Consider the following 17,817-nt stretch of genomic DNA (forward strand, 5'->3'; position numbering starts at 1 on the left):
AGAACTCTGTCCTACCTCAATCTCTTCATGAAATGGTATGGCTGTTAACTGTTCAGTGACTCTTGGGATTCTACCCACCTAACTCCTGTCAATTCTGTTACTCAGGGGTGGATTATCTCCCTGGAGGGACTTCAATACAGAACAGGCAGCTGGATGAGAAACTGGAATTCAAATCCTTGACCAGGAGATAGACTCTGAATCTTAAGAGTCTCATCATTCACTGGTTATAAATTAGATCATTTTCTGGATACTGAAAAAGAATAAGAGTCTTTCTGTCTAAATAATCTAAATGAACAACCTACTCTTGGACCAGTTATGTAACCCTTCTAAAGCCTCAATTTTCTCTTCTATAATAAGGGGCTAACAATACTATTTTGGGGTACTAGTACAATGATTAAATATAACCCATATTTATTGGCACAAAGTAAATAACTAAGAACACTAGCTGGTGGTTATTAACAACAACATTTTCTCTAGACCCTATTTGCATTATGCAAATAGCTACCAGCAGTTTAAATGGAAATTTATCTAGATAGAAATTTATTAGATAGAAATTTATCTATCTAATACTAACTATATTAGTGCTATTCCTGATTATCTTAAGAAACTGAATGCTAGTGTGTAGAAGTAAGATGTTCTAGACTTGGCTTTTAGACTAAGTAACTCAGTGTTGCTATGAAATTCAGTTCCAAGAAGCTATCTGATTCATTATATCTCTTCTAGAGCCTGAGAATACCTCTGAATTTCAATTGTTCATCAATACTCAAGGCCTTCCACTGTGACAATTTAAAAATTACATTTCTAGGTTATCTTTAATTATGATGACAACACAAACAGAGCACAAAAAAACCTGCACTCACAAATCATATAGCATTTTCAAAGTAAATTGTACCATTTCAAATAGTAATTCTCACAAAACATTATTATAATAACACATTAAAAACCACTGTTTTAAAAAGATATTAAAAGTCATCTTACCACATTGCCTGCACAGATACAGGTTTGAATATGTGAACTCTGTTATCTGTTGACACGCTGAAACCACTAAGAGAAGAAAGATAAAAATCCACAAATATTGGTAGGTTATTTCAGTTGTGAGTTTTCAAGGTTGCTACAAAGCTGATTTAATAGAAGGAATCATCAGATACTTCATGTAGAAGTTAACCAAAGTTTAGAACTTGGTTGAATTTTATCTATCAGGCAAAAGGAATGGAATCCCACCCTGGAGTTAGAGAATTACATATAGTTTCCCAGTGGAAGCTATGGTAGACTGTTCTGCTCTATATTTCTATTTGCAAGACTTGTGGGTTCTTAGGAAACCTGAGTATGGTTTTATAAACTGCAATAAACATCTTAGTCTTTTGGGGACCCATTCTAAAAACACCGGGAGGTGGGGGTGGGGATGTCATGGAAGGAACTGGCACAGGAAAGAGGTTATACTGTAGGCTGATAGCTAGCAGAGGTCACAAGAGGTTATTTGAAACAGAACATATCATCCTCTGGGAGAGCATTGCAACAGTCCCAAATGCTCAGATTAAAGAGTGAGCCAACAAACTGTTTCTTCTTTGTCTGGATTCCTACCATAGTCGGTCTAAAAGAACAGAAGTGAGAGACCTTGGAAAGCTGTATTTTTACTTCACTTTACAAAACAGAAGTTTAAAAGGACTCATTGATCTCTGACATGTCAGTTCAGTTGGACACACTGGGCCTCCAATTCAGCTAAATGAATGGGCCACTAAGATGGAACCCATCCCTTGGCTTTCTATAGGAGAATAAAAGGGAAAGCTCTTACCCATCACCATCCAAATGAATTAGAGTGTCACTCCAGAGAGGCAGGACTAAGCCCATTGTGCATGTGCTACTGCAAGACAAGAAATAATCCATAAATTTCTTCCCTGTTATACTGGGAAGCAATCTTTTATTTATTAACTCATTCAACACAAAGGATAAACCCCTAAACTCTACATTATGGCACAAGTGTTGGAGTGGAGAAATTTCCATCATATTACTATTAATTCCATGTATGTCCTCAGGAGCTGTTTAAGAGATGATTAGTCAGTTCTTTACATGTTTGGCAAAGAAAACTCAATGATTGAGTTTCTTGTATTGTTATCTGCAAATGGTTACTATCTAAAAGCTCCAGGCAATTATTGCTGACTTGCATGAAGTAGGACTTAGTCCAGGATACGGCATCCAATTCAACTCCAAGGAATGTCAAGAACTACTGCTTGTTGCTGAGGTTTACATACATTTATTGAACAGAAGAAAATACTAAATAGTCTAAAAGGGAATACAACGAATCTAAAGAAGTAATTGTTAATGGCTTGTGATCAAGAGAGACAAAATAAACAACACAACTCAAACAAAACAGTGCTTTGTTTTTGTCTTTTTTTCTTCTTTTGAGATAGGGTCTCACTATGTAGTTGAGGCTGGCCTTGAACTCATGATCCTTCTGCCTCAGCCTTCCAAGTTCCACCACATCTGGGAAAACACTGCTTAGTAATCATGCACTGAATTGGCACTGCTGAATGCAGAATAGGAATGTCAACAACCAACAAAGGTTAGCCGAAGTATGGTATGCTAAAATACTATTTCAGGGACTGGAGATATATATAGCCCAGAGGTAGAATGCTTGCCTAGCATGCATGAAGCCCTGGGTTGAATTCTCAGCAGTGTGGGAAAAAAACAAAAACAAAACCAAAACAAATGAACAAAAACCAATCCACTATTTGAATCACACACTAGCCCAAGAAAGAAATTTGCTTTAAATTAATAGAATACGTTGGTGTAAGAACACTTGGACTCCTGATGAACTGTATGTTCTATCATTCCACTTCTCTGGACAACTGCTGCCTATTTCAGACTTCTTGTCATTTTCTCTCCTTAAGGCTGTCTTGAGCCATTTTCCCCTTCTGGCACATTCTCCAAAAGGCTTCTACTCCTGCTCCCTTCCAATATAGCTAGAGAGGCAGCATGGTGTAGTAGAAATGTTGGATGTGGGAGGCAGAACAATGCAGTATGGCTTAAGAGCATGGGTTCTCAGATTAGATGGGCTCTGGAACCCAGGTTCCAGATAAGTATAGGCAAATAACTTACATGCTTTGTGCCCAGGCTCTTCAACTGTAAAACTCAGATAAAAATTCTTTTTATTTTATTTATTTTTTGAGACTGGGTCTTACTATGAAGCCTAGACTAGCCTTGAACTCATGATCCTCCTGCCTCTGCCTCGCAAGTGCTAGGATTACAGGTGTGTGCCACACCAGACTAAAAATACCCTCTTTATTGCCCTGTTTTAAGACTAAGTTAGGTACACAAAAATGTACGAGTGCCTAAACATAATAATTCCTATTTGTTAGGCATCCAAAATATCTGGGTTTGATCTCCTGACAAGTTATCTAACCTTTCTCAGTCTTTATTTCTTCATCTTTGAATGAAGGTAACAAAACCTACTCTTACAAGGTTGTCATAAAAATTTAAAATACTTAAAGGAAAACTGTATGTGAATGCGTTGATCTGCAAAACAAATCTTGAACATGAATCTCTAATGGGTACTCTACTATTTCTGAAAGTGATTTGGTGGTGGAGTTTCAGAAAGAATTATGCAAATGCTTTAAAAACATGAGGAATATCAAACTCAAACTGCTGGAATCACTGCAGGACTAAAGAACACTAGTCAGGCTGTTAATAACAAATGCTGGCCTCTGTTACTCAATACCCTACTATAGATTCCAGAGCTTAAGTCAAATCTAGACTAGAACAGTTTATCCACTTTGGAACCCTGGGCCTGAACAGCTATCATGACAGACTCTAGGAGTGAATAAGAACTTTCTGTTGAGTAGATGAGGTGAGCACATGAAAACTTGTTTGCTTCCTAAGGTACAGTGGGGTCATTTTTGAAGTAGTTTTTTATTTAGTGAGTGTTTAGTTAGGGTTCTAGGAACAAACAAGTACAATTTGTAGTATAAATATGAAGGGTCGATAGCCTAGTGATAAATCTAAAAATTAAGTGACTAACTACAGAAGATACAGAAGCTCCAAAGCAGTTCGATCTCTGACCTTGTGACCAGATACCAGATAATCTTTCCACAAGTGACAATATATAGGAACCAACATCACATTTTCAGCTTGCCTTCAGGTCAGTCTTTTTTGCATTAAGTAGCAGCTTTTCCACACAACAGGGAGAGGGCTGAATTAGGTATACCTGATGTTTTTATATAGTTTACTTGAGTCTCATTAGACTTTTTTCCATTAAGGTGTAGCTACTTATTTTAGTGGATACCCATCCCATTCACGAAATAATTATCTATTAAGGCCTACTATGTGTTAGACATAAAACCAGACGCAAAGTTCTATTTTTTTTTTTTTTTTTTTGCAGTACAGGAGACTGAACTCAGAGCCCTGAGCTTGCTAGGCAGGTGCTCTAGCACTTGAGCCATGCCCCCAGTCCAAATGTCTTTTTTTCCGGGGGGGGGGGGGGGGGGGGCGCAGTACTGGAGTTTGAATCTCTATGGTTTTATAACTTTAAATATATCCAGTGTTTTTATGAAATTGAGGTCATGTTGTGTATTAAAAAATTATGACTTAGGAGTAGTGACTCATGCCTATAATCTTAGCTCTATGGGAGGTGGAGATTGGGAGGATTATGTTTTGAGACCAGCTTGGGCAAAAAGCTCAAGAGACCCCATCTGAAATAATAAAAGTGGGAAATATAAATAGGAAGATCGCAGTCTAGGATGGCCAAGGGATAGAAGCGAGACTTTTGAAAAATAACTAAAGCAGAAAGGGCGGGGGATGTGGTTCAAGTGATAGAGCACCTGCCTAGCAAGCATAAGACCCTAAGTTCAAACCCAGTATCACCAAAAAAAAAAAAAAAAAAAAAAGAAAAAAGTTGTAACTTAGAATACCATACTCAAAATAGGCTAAGTGAATTGGCTGTAACATATCTTAAGAAGTATTTGTACCTGTCATAAACAATGTGGCTTCTGCTTCTGTCTAATACTGTTTTGAAATATCAGTTTTTCATATTCTGAAATAAATAATACAAATTCCTTCAAGAGCAACTGAGATAGAAATGACATTAGATTACCAGAGTACCAGTATTCTGAAGTAAGAAGCATTTCTTATCCAACAGGCTCAAATAGAAGATGTATGGGAATTTCATAATACTAGGTTTATCAGACATAATGAAAACTAGAAAACTAAAATTTCTTGTTTTAGTGGCACTTGTCAGATATGATTTGGGCAGGACTATTACAGCAAATACATGTGGTTCACTGAGGAAAAATTACTGGGTACCCATTAACATTCCTTCTGGTAAAATTTCAGACAAAATGAAAGACCTAAAGACTAGGAAAATAATTGCTCACCCTCTGGTTCTGAAGAATCTGCAACCTGCAGCTCTAATTCCTGTTTTATGGGGCTTTCAAGGAAAGGGTCAGGGAGAACTGAACAAAGGAAATACAAGCTAGGGCAGTGCTATTCAAATGAACTTTCTGCAGTAATGGAAATATTCTATACATGTGCTGTCCCATATGAGAGCCACTAGTCAAATATAGCTATTAAGTACTCGAAATGTGGTTAGTTATGACTGTGAAACTGAAATTTGGATGTTTATTTATGCATCATTAAGTAATTTATGTTTATTTAATTTTTATTTTTTTGGGTTTGAACTCAGGGCCTCATGCTTGCTAGGTAGGTGCTTTACCACTTGAACCACTCTGCCAGTCCTTTTCTGGGTTGGGTATTTTCAAGATAAGAGTCTCATGAACTGTTTGCCCAGGCTAGCTTTGAACTATGATCCTCCTGATCTCTGCCTCCCAAATTGCTAGGATTGTAGGTCTGAGTTACCTATTGCCTTTTTTTTTGGCAGCACTGGGATTTGAACTCAGGGCCTCACGCTTGCTAGGAAGGTGCTCTTACTGCTTGAGCCACTCTGCCAGCTCTTTTTTGTGATGGTTCCCCCAGGTAGGGTCTTGTGAAGTATTTGCCCAGGCTGGCTTTGAATCATGATCCTCATTTATGCCTCTCAAGTAAGTAGGCTTACAGGCATGAGCCACTGGCACCTGGTCTTTATTTTTGTTTTTTTTGTGATAGGGTTTCACTATGTAGCCCAGGCTGTCCTTGAATTTGCAATCCTCTTGCCTCTACCTCCTGAGTGCTGTGCACCACCATACCCAGCTTTATATTATGTTATGTTATATTAATTTATTTAAGTAGTTACAGGTGATTAGTGGTAAATGTACTAGACAGTACAGATCTAGAGAAATAAAAGCCCAAACCAGAGGTCCTAAAATCCTAAGGAATATAGACAAGGTAGACACTCTTACAGGAAAATAGTTACTGAAAGCTCTGTTGCTTAGGTAACACTAGAAGTTAAAACTACAGGAGAAAGCTTCCTAAACCACAAACCTGTGTAAATTCAGAGAGCATAATTAAATGCTGTAAGTGGTGTACAAGCTAACATCTCTAGCCTTGTGATCCCTGTGAACCCACAAGTCTATATACAAACCCAGGTAAACACTGGTTTGGGAAACTTTTTAGTGCAAATATGATTCCCTGGCCCACAACATCAGGAACAATTAGAATCACTCCCATTTTCCTCCTCTTTTTTGTGCTAAATTCCCCCAGGTCTGGGTCACACCCCTAGCTATTCCACAGTTCCATTCTAGTCCTGAACCAGGAAGTCAATGCTTTGAGACATCTGGCAGGATTTCCTGAGGCTTATTATCTCAGAGTATAAAGATATGCTTAGCAGACACATTCCACAGTCTTCCCAAGGTTTCTCCAGAAAAAGTAGGGAAATTAAAAAAAAAAAAAAGCCTCAAACTTTAAGGACACAAAAAAGGTAGGTTCTATGTAGCATTTTTAATCATAGGAAGTGAAGTACAGCTAAATCCAAAAGTGCATGATTATAAAAAATTCTGTTTTGAGTTTAAGGAGCCATTCTCCCTTTTTAACTATGAAGAAGAAAAAAGGAGGCATATGATTTGGTAAAAACAAATTTTAAAGTAATGGATAAATATACGAGATTGGAGTTCAACTGGATGTCTTTGAATCCAGGACTGCTGGTGCACTACCATAAAAGACATGTGCCCTAGAATTATTAAAATAAATCATTATTGATTAAAATATAGTAGACTGGCAGGGGGAAAAAAAAGCTTTCTTCCTGGAGGGATAAGTTTAAAGTATTTGCTTTTTATCATTACTATTTAAAGTTGAGAGAAAAATAAGGGATAGTAATAAATTAGGAATATAAAACCAAAGTCATTCCCTAAATATACTTGTCTCTCAAGATTGTAGCTAAGACACCTTTATATTCTCTAGTTTTTATGCCTTGAATTTTAAGTATGGGTTTTTTTTTTTTTTTGTGGCACTGGGGTTTGAATGAACTCAGGGCCTCATGCTTGGTAGGCAGGTGCTCTACCACCCGAGCCACTCTGCCAGCCCTACCTTGAATTTTTTAAGAACAGAATCGTGCAAGGCAGGATATGAGGTTATTTAAAAAGATTTCATATCCCTCTTTTTAATGGTACATACCTGTCATTAGAAGAGAAATCCATTCCTAGGACAATGCTTTCTTCAGTGTCTTGTCTACCATTAGTTGAAACCACTACCATATAGCGTGTTCGATTCTGGTAAGTACTTTCCAATCTTACAGCCTGGAGGTTAACAGACAACAGAGAAATTATGAAATTTAGAAGAAGAAAGTTTAAGTTATTCAACCATTTTTCATCAGCATTTTAAAGCATACTAAGGGAGGTAGCAGAGCCAATAGTTAGGAGACCTAAATTCAAATTCCAAATATATATTGACTATAAAACCTTTGGTACGTTATAAAATTAACTGGAGGAAGACATAATAATACTTACCTGTCAGATGTTTTCAGAGTCTTATGAAATAATGTATGTAAAGCAGTGCTGAGCATACTCTAAGTGCTTGATATTTACTGTAATAAATGTTTCCTATTAGCATAACTTATAATAACATCTTCAGAGAATGTTTTATAGACTGAAGAATGGAATATGAAGAATATGATTGTGAGTGCAAGTCCTACAAACAATTATAATATGGAGCAAACTACTAAAATTATCTCAGGACAGTTACTGGCTACGCTGTATTAAATTTTTGCATTTACACAGAGTTTCTTCTTACTTTCAATAATAATAATAGTGCTTTTTCAGAGGCTTCTCATATTATTTTGTTAAAAAGTTTTAATTTATTGCTTATTTATATTTTAAAAAGGCCTTCATAAAATGTGAATATAGATAGGATCTTAGATGAAATTAAGGATTTTCCTGTTTTGTGACAATAGCACTGGGACTAGTATGCCTTTTATTTAAGTATCTGGAGTGAAATTACAAACCATCTGAGTTTTACTTTAAACTGTTCCAATGAGGGGGAAAAGTGCAGGGGCAGGGGCACAGATGGAAGAATTTAGCAAAATGGTGATAGTTATCAAAGCTGTGTAATGAGTTCCTAAGAATATATTTTCGACTTGGAGGGTTTGATTTTTTTTTTTTTTTTGGTGGTACTGGGGCTTGAAGTCAGGGCCTATACCTTGAGACACTCCACCAGTCCTTTTTTGTGATGAGTTTTTTCAAGATAGGGTCTCTTGAATTATTTTGCCCTGGCTGGCTTCAAACCATGATCTTCCCGATCTCTGCCTCTTTGAGTAGCTAGATTATAGGAATGAGCCACCAGAGCCCAGCTTGAACATTTTCTTAATAAGAAGTTCAAAAAGATACCAAATAAATATTAAAAATAAAGATAAATGGCTTCCAGGCAACATTCATTTGAAATACTTATTATATACATGTTGTGTATAAAACAATGGTGCAAATGCTGAGGAGTCAATGGTGGAAGAGAGAGACATGATCTCTGTCCTCATGGAATGTATACTCTACTCTTGTTATCTGTTAATAATAAGACAGATCCTTTGAAGCCAGGAAAATGTGTTCTGAAAGCAATTTATTCTGTATAAAAATAATCCGTTTTTCAACTCAGAAAAGAAACAAGTGTTCTAGATCAAGATACTTGTCAGAAATTTGACACAGATTTCTATTTGGAATTCTTTCAGTGCTTTTTTTCTTGGAGTCTCCTTCCCCTTTAATTCTGTCACTATTCCAAAGTGTCCAGGTAAAAAGAAAAAGGGGGATAATTACAAAGCTCACATGACCCATTTAGCAAGGCAGGGGTGAGACTCCCATGGCTATCTTTGTCTCTATTTTGATACTCGTAGGGAAAGCTAGGGAAGCACAAATGGCACAAGTGGCTACATTAAAGCTTATTTCTAATAAGAGCTGACAAAACTAGAATTTAATGGCACTTATTCAAATGCCAAGTGCACAAGAAAAGAAATATACTGCTGGCTTTATGTCCCATGAATAGAGCACTCAAAGACAAACAGAAAAGGACACAACTAAATTCTATTTTATTTGCCCACACAAAACAATATTTTGAATTTTAAAACATGGCAACAATAGCAACTAAGATAGTTATTCTAAGAAAATCCATTTATTGACTAAATTTGGAATCCTACTTCAAGTGTCAAGTGAACTGAATCCAGAAATTTTAGGATTGAGGTAGTTCTGAGAAATCATCTACCTCTGATTATTCCTAAAGATAAGCATCCAATCTGTTTTCAAAGCTCATCATTCAAAGAATGTTAAAACTTCTCTCAGTATCTAATTTAAAGGCTTAACCTAAGTATAAGTAGTTGACAGACTTCATCTAGTACAAGAGCTTCTCTCATCAGCTTCATCTAATATCAGGAAATACTCCTCCTTATCGTACACTGAACCTTTGCCTTTAATTTCCATTTACTGAAGTCTTACATCATGCCCCTGCATGCGATGGCTATCCTCAGGGAAGCCACATTATAAAGATCCAATGTCTAGACAGGCAGCTTACCCAATTCATCAGAGAGAAAGGCTTCAAAAGTATGTAAATATTAAATTCTAGCCTAAAGAATAAAGCAAAGTCAATAGCTAAGATTCAAACAGACCTCAGGTGTGACATTAATATATTAAAGAATACTGTCTTCAAAAGAAATAGTGTTTGTGGAAATCTGGATTTTAAAAAATCTGTCTATGTCTATGAAGTTGTTAAATTTAAAAAAAAATCCATAAATTATGTTCTGTATAGCCATTAAAAACCATGATTTCAGGGTTGAAGATGTGGCTCAGTAGTAGAACACTTGCCTTGCATGTGCCAAAGTCCTAGGTTTGATCTCTAGCACAGCCAAAAATCCCAACCCTCCCCACAAACATGGTTTACTTACTGCCACAGAAAAATACCCATGCCAAGTATTTACTGGTGTTACAGGTGGCTCAAGCCTGTAATCCTAGCTACTCAGGAGGCAGAGATCAGGAGGATGGAGGTTTGAAACTAACCCAGGAAAATAGTTCATGAGACACCACCTTAAAAAATCCCATCACAAAAAATGGGCTGGTGGAGTGGCTCAAGGTATAGGACCTGAATTCAATCCCTAGTACCAAAAAAAAAAAAAAAAAAAAAAAAAAAAAAGAAAAGAAAAATATCCATGATGAAGTGTGAAGAAACAGTAATTATCTCCTTTTTATAAAAAATGAAAGCTCATTCTCTCTCTGTCCGCCCCCCCCCCCATACAAAACCAAAATAAAACTGGAAGAATACTTATTCAAATTGCCCAGATGGCTTTCTCAGAGTATAGGATATGGTGATTTCATCTTTATGCCTTTTGGAATTGTCTAATTTGGGGGGGGAGAACCCTCTGCATAATACACTTATACTTAGAAAAAATAAACTCATTATCATTTTGGAAAAAAAGCAACATATTATAAAACCAAACCCTCCCACCAACCTCCCAAAATATACAGAGAGAGAAAGAAAAAAAACCCCACAAACAAAAAAACCTCATTTTCTTAAATTATCCTCCAAAGTTTGAAGATCTCAGTTCTAGTTAAGAATGTTATTGAAGCTATTTCAAATATCCTAGACATTGATTTCTCAGTTTTTAAAAAATTAAATAGTGTTAGAAAATGTTCAAGAGTACTGTATAAGCACTTCCTTATTTTTCCAGTTATAGTTTTCCTAAGTAGTAAAAAAAAGTTAATGCTTGATACCTGTATTTGGAAAGCAGAGCTCCCCTGGAGGTAAAAAAAAAAATCAGTTTTATCCTATTTTCAATGCTTAGGCAAAATGCAGGGTTTGGTCGGGATAAGAAAAATACAGGGCTTCCAGTTGACTATCAAACTTTTAACCTTATGGATAATTCCCATAATAAGAGTTTTAGCATTCCAAATTTAACTCAAAACAAAAGTCTTTGCTTTGAGTCTACAAATATTCTTTCAGTTAGAAAAGTGCTAAGTTGTCCAAAATCATACAATGCATTCACTCATTTTCTTAAAGATGACTCACTCAATAATCTGAAACATAATGACTATGTGTTTGTAAAAATTCAAAACAACTGTAAAATGACTTCATTTGAATTCTGAATTAATTCAGAGGCATCAGATACACTGTCTAAATTTATATTTTAAAAATACAAGGGAGCTAAAGGTGCACATTTTAGTAGGAAAGAGAAGACTCAAATTGCCAGTTCTGTCTCCCTAACTTCATGCTCTCTTAAGTCTCATGTGGCAAATTATTTTAATATCTAGAGGTTCAAACCAAACACTAGAAATTTATCAATTAGAAAAAGATAAGTGAGTCGCCTGTGCCCAGATAGCTTGGGAAGATGTGGACTACAAGGTGAGCTAAGCGGTACACGGTACTTCCACAGACATCGCTGGGCCAGATCAGCATAGCCCCCTGGACAGACTGACTCCCACCCAGGGAAAAAAGAGAAACTGAGTAATAAGCAGTAAGAACAATAAAGACACGTGGGAAAGAGGGTGGGGCGCCCTCAGTGCCGAAGAGGGGGGAGGGGAATCCCTCCCGGAACTGTAAATAATCAAGCTGGGCCTGGCTGCAGAGGGTGGGAGCAGGGGCATGCACCTAGCAACTAGGAGTGGGAAAGCTTGTGAGAGTGGCGGAGGGAGGAAAACTCCACCGGAGGGGGGGAAGACTCACTTCCCACATGAATTGTAAATAAACACGCAGGCCTGAGAAAGTGGGTGCAGTGTCACCTCCCCCAGTGTGCTTGGAAAGGGGAAAGCTTGTAGTAGTGGCATCATGCACAGAACTCTGAGTAAACAAAGCCTGCAGGGCCAGGTGAGTGCTAAGCTCACCCCAGACATCTGTATAAGTAATGCCACCAGCAACAGCAGGCTGACAGTAGCGGGCAGGCAAGCCATAGCCGCAGATAGCCATTCACAGACCTGTCTCCATACTCTTTTTTTTCTCTCTCCCTACCTTTGATGAGAAAACCGAACTACACCTGCATGCTGAAAAACTTACTGAAACTGTACTGCATTTGAACTTGGGACACTTTGTGGGTTTTGTTTTTTCTCCTTGTTTTGTGCGGTTTTGTTCTATTTTATGTTACCCCTTTGGTGAGACAACTACAGAATAACATCTGAAGCACCATCTCCAGGATTGGAGGCTGAAGGACGAACACCAAAATTATTTAGACTGAAACTTCATTGCATTTGAACTTGGAGGGTTTTTTTTTTAATTTTACTTTTTATTTTTCATTTCATATTTTCTTTTATTTTAGTTATATATACATATACATTTTTTCTTTCATTTACTTATTTTTTATTTTTACTCTTATCTTTATTCTTTTTATTTTTTATTTCCAATCCTCTCTTTGTCTCTCTAATGCCTTTTCAGCTTACGGTTGATTAGTACACTGTCTCTCCCTGTTTATATCTTTGAAACTTTTTTTGTTTCTTTGTTTTGTTTTTTTTTTCTACTTATTTGTTTTTCCCTTTTCCTTTAACTTCTTTGCTTTCCATCCCCTCTCACCCTTCCATTCTAAATATCACTAGTGCTATTATCTACAGCCAGAAAATACTTAATTGCACACAGTACAGGGACAATAACAACACCAAGGGCTGTTAGGAAATATAGGCCTGAAAAGTGACCACGCGGAGAGGAGTGATCTGGCCAAGAGATTCTTTATTGCAGGGTGGGAGAGAGAGCTGAGGGAGCCAAGAGAGAGAAGCAGGAGGGGCAGGGGCTTAAATACCCCTCAGTGGGACTCAGCATGATCTGATTGGTTAGGATCTTATGGTTCATGCTGATTGGAGGTTGGGGCAGAAGAAGGATTCAAGCTAGACTTGAGGCAGGACCGTGACCCTGGGAGGCAGGACCATGACCCTGGAAAACAGAAGCTTAAGGGTGCAGTAAGAACTGAAACCTATCGGCGCCATTATTGCCAACATTCCTCCCTTTTTTGTTTGTTAAGGAAGGGGGATGTTGTGTTCACTCTGGCTTCTTCGAGCTGGCAAGGGGCAGTGTAGGGGAAAGGAGGGTTAGTTGGCAAACAATGTTGGGGTGGTGAGCCTCATAATGGTGTACACCCAGGCTCCAAAGGTGAAAATTTCCTCCTCCCTGAAGTAGATGAAGGTCCCTTGTAGCCATACATCGTAAATGGCCTCGAGCCAATCCTCTGAGCTGTGAATGGCAGGTATCAGCCAACTATCCTCACGTTTTGGAGAGGTTGGTATCCTTGGAGGTACAACTGGTTAAATTTTTGATTAGCAACAGCAGAGATGTAGTATGATACAAGGGAGGAAGCTTAAGGCATTAGGATGGGCATTGGCTAGGAGAACCAGTGTGAAATGTTGTTCCCTAGACAATTTCAAGAGTCCTCCAATTCCCTTCTCCATTTTCTAATTGTTTCTTGAGAGGTGTAGCCATTGGGGGAACCCACGGAGATTGACAGCAGTGGGTGTCATGAGAATGACCAGATGAGGGCTGGTCCATCGACGTCCCAATGGAGAGGGTAGAATATCCTTTTTGGAGAACAAGATGCCCCGGTTTAACAGAAATTGTTATAGGGTGGGGCAGGATCTGGTTTGCACACTCTCTGAGAAGTTCCCTGAGAAGGCAGGTAGTCAGCCAGAGGAGCAGAGTCTGTTGGAGACAAGTTTTTCTAAGAGAAATGGGTGGCCATACATTATCTAAGACCCAAATAGGAATATTAGGAGGAGCATAAAAAGGTGTTTGTTCAGGGACTACATACCTAGGGATCTAAATTCTGCAAAATCCTATAACTGCCAGGAAAGTTGTAAGCTGTCTTATGGTATGGGGGTTGGGAAACAGAAGACTGGGTTGATGCATTTGTGACTCAGGGAGTGAGTCTGTCCCTTTAAGGCCACACCTAGGTAGGTGACCTGTGGGAGGCAGGGGCTGTCAGGATTTAAATGTAACACTCTTGGATAAAAGAGAGCTTTAGCTCATTATTTTATATAAATTGACACTTTTAACCTCTTAAATGTTTGTACCATATTCAGATAACACTGTTACAAGGTGGTCATTTAAGACACATAAGCAAATATGTAAATGAACTCTGATTTAGTAGTACTTAAAGCTTGACAAGATCAGCAGAAAACATGAATAATTTCTTTGATAAAATCTTTCTCTGTAATAGTTTTTTGTAGATGTTACTCAGAGCAGAACAATATTAAGATAACCTTGTTATTTTATAGATAGAGGATTTGATTTTAGTTTGACATGACCCTAAAAATCTTTTAGGCAACTCTTAGATTATATTCAACTTTAACTTTATCACACACCGATTATTATTATGCACTTTTAAAACTTACTTAGACCTTCATACAACATACTAAACCCTTTGATGGTTTGTTTTTATCCCTCCTATTTGAAACAATCTTTAGGATAAACCCTTTTTTACAAAATCCCTTCTCATCCATTCCTTTTTCCTTTAACTTCTCAAAAAATACATTTATTACCTATCTATATCCTTTTCAGTTGTTTACTTTGTAACTTGTATTTTAAAATTAACTTTTATAAGAATTTTAAATTTATTATAGGGGCTGGAACAACTAATTAGTAACCCTTGTTGTTTTAAGGAATAGGCATAAGGCCTCATCTCCCTCAGGCTTGAGGGGATATTGTTTTGGGTGTGGAAATTGTGAGGGATCTTTGAGTTTTATTTGAATAGGGAGGGCCATCCTGGCTCCCCCTACACTCATCTCACCAGTCCACACTGTGGAATCTCTTTGTTCCTGAAGGAGGGGGCAGCAGAGATAGCTGCCTGGGGGGAGGAGAATTTGAGCTTTTAATTGAGATAGTAAATCTTGTCCCAGCAGGGACACTGGAGTTTTAGGTACTATGAGGAAAGAGTGACAGAAGAGGAGGTCTCCCCAAGACCAGGCCAAAGGCCAGGTAAACTAGCGCTCTAGGGGCTGGCCAGATTTGCCCTGAATGATAACTTTTGTCATTGGACCGGGGACCAGGAGAAACAGAGAAACGGGCTCCACTGTCTAGGAGGAAAATGACCTTTTGTTTTTCTGCCATATGGCTCCTCAACATTGATGCCAAGAAGTGGAGTGTGGCCAGGAGGCTTAGACCCATCAATCCACAGGAGGAGGCACCTCGCCTCCCATCTGGTGACGGGGGCACTTAGACCTCCAGTGGTTACCCTTGCAGAGGGCAGGGTCCTGGTCAGGGGCGGGGCTGTCTCCAGGCTGTCCCCCTTTAAGCATTCTCTGCAGAAGTGCCCCCGCCCGTCCACCATGGTAGCAAGTTCAGGATATAGGCCCCAGTCAGGTGGGACCCTCTCTGAGAGCAGCAATGAGGCCATGGTGTCTCTTATCTTTTTCTCTCCTGTTACTAAGGTCCTGGACATACAGACGTAGCCATAAATACAGACATGGCTAGCTGTATTACTTGCTTCAATGACTTTTCCCTTCAGCCACAGTCCGAATTTTTTATGAATATCTGGGGCTGACTGTTAGAAATTTATCTTTGAGGAGAACCTCTCTCACCTGTGACTCTGAGTCCACTGTGGTATGCTTTCTGATATGTTGTTGCTGTAAAGGAAAGTTGTTATTTTACATTGACACCTGACACTCTGGAGAGCAAATCTCTGAACTGTTCTGGGCCTCAGTTTCCTCATTTGAAGAATGAGAGATCTGATCTAGGTTAAACTACATTTTTCTACTATGACATGGCTGAAGTGACATTAATGCCACATATCTTCTTTACGATTATTTATTTATTTTTTAGTAATGCTGGGGAATTGAACCCAGGGCTTTGCACATGTTGGGCAGACATTCTCCCATTGAGCTACTTCCTCAGCCCCAAATATTATTATTATTTTTTTTACTTTGGCTGTACTGGGCTTGAACTCAGGACTTTCTGCTTGTAAAGCGGCACTCTACTGCTTGAGCCATATAATCATTTCCAACCTGAGTGGCCTGGGCCAGAACCCATTGCTTTTCTAATGAGAGAAACTTGTATAGGGGACCTCAGTTTACTTTTTTTTTTTTTTAACTTTTATAGAAAAGGTCTAATTGGAGTATGGTATTGTAATTTAAGGAACCCTGTGAAGGCCACTTCTCTTGGTCACCCAAGGCATACTGAGGCCAGGCCTCAGTACAAAGCTTCCAACATCTACCAGCCAGATGACTGGAAGATGCAGGTACCATCTAGAAAGAACAATACATTAGGATCCTGTCTTTTAGCTAACAGCAGACAACCTCTTTAATAAAGGCTAACTTTTTAACAAAGAAATCATTTGTAAAGTTAGAGAAGGGCACATTCAGAGGGCATTTCAGGCCAGTAACAGTGCCATATGGGACAACTAGTGTTAATATTTGGAGGGAAAAATTTATGCTGAGGCCAAAGGTATAGAAAATTCTAAATGAGAAGTTTAGAGACCACAGTAATGTCTATTTAGTTATTTCTGGAACTATAACCTTGAACTAACAATTGACTTACAAGGGCTGGGTCTGATGCCCCAAGGTGTGAGGTGGGGCTAGGAACAGGAATTGTGCAAGGCGCCACTCCCTCCACACACACCTGGGACAAATGACCCTGACTGCCTAGGCCTGATTCTGCGGCCTGTCACCCCTCCCCACTTCCTGTGTACTCTGCATGCATTTATTCTAGGGGAAGTGGAGGCGGGCCACAGCCATCGTGTGGCTGGCGGCCCAGGGTTTGCTGGGTCCTCTCTATGGATTTTCTTAGCTATGGCAGGCATTTTTGCTGTGTCACATTTTTGCTGTGCACAGGTGCACCTGTTTGCTTTCCCTCCTCCACGTGAGCGTGGCAGCTGCAGGTTTTTGTAAGCGCTTTTGTAAAGCAGCTGATTTAAAGTTACTTTAGACTGAGAGGCCTGGCAAACTAGTTGGAATAACTTAAGTCATAAGGTACCATGCTACAAGTTTTCATGGGAGGCAGGGTCCCAGTAAGCCCACGGAGGGGAAGGCAGACAGAGACAGAGGACACGTGGTGAGACCATGGAGGAGGCAGAAAAGGTGAGCTAACATCTTAGGTAAGGGAGGGGAAGGTAGAGCCTGGAGGCATGACACATGCTTAAGGGATTGTCCATCACCTGTGCCTCCAAGTTGCTCCCATTGATTGGTACTGGCAGGCTTTCAGTAAAACGAAACCTCTACTCTCCGGTCACTGAAAAAAGCATGAGCTCTCTCAAAGCTGGAATCGCCTTGAGGCCAGAATTGGAAAGGAGTGGCTTGCTTAACTCCATGACAGGGAAAGTTTTTCAGGAAGATAGGAGTAGATAGGTATGGTAAGCAGTGCAAGAAGTCTGTTTACATGGGGAAGGAGGAGGTTTGGAGAGGAATTGGCTGATTTAGAAACTGGTTTGCAGGCTGATAGAATCTGCACAGGGGAACAGAAAGTACAGAGGGAGGGTTTGAATTCAGAGAGCTGGATTTAGACGGAGGTATGAAAAGGCTTGGA

The 17,817-nt window shown here is 38.9% G+C and overlaps 1 protein-coding gene across 8 annotated transcripts in view; it reads right to left on the bottom strand.

Annotated features, from left to right (window-relative positions):
• The window catches only part of Ssh2 (slingshot protein phosphatase 2), a 272,549-nt gene that overhangs the window by 49,152 nt on the left and 205,580 nt on the right, over nucleotides 1–17,817 (bottom strand). For 7 of the 8 annotated variants that reach the window (XR_012438703.1, XM_074046515.1, XM_074046516.1 and 4 more), the window contains 3 exons: nucleotides 7,537–7,658; nucleotides 1,793–1,861; nucleotides 979–1,044 (listed from right to left, as the gene is read on the bottom strand). Coding sequence is in view for 7 of the 8 variants with exons in the window: in XM_074046515.1 (XP_073902616.1) it covers nucleotides 979–1,044; nucleotides 1,793–1,861; nucleotides 7,537–7,658 (257 nt within the window). In the remaining variant the exon portion in view is untranslated. The remainder of the gene's footprint in view (nucleotides 1–978; nucleotides 1,045–1,792; nucleotides 1,862–7,536; nucleotides 7,659–17,817) is intronic. The other variant, XM_074046514.1, reaches the window with a different exon arrangement.

The sequence above is a fragment of the Castor canadensis genome, chromosome 11, assembly GCF_047511655.1.
Source record: "Castor canadensis chromosome 11, mCasCan1.hap1v2, whole genome shotgun sequence".
In the NCBI taxonomy this organism is placed as follows: Eukaryota; Metazoa; Chordata; class Mammalia; order Rodentia; family Castoridae; genus Castor; species Castor canadensis.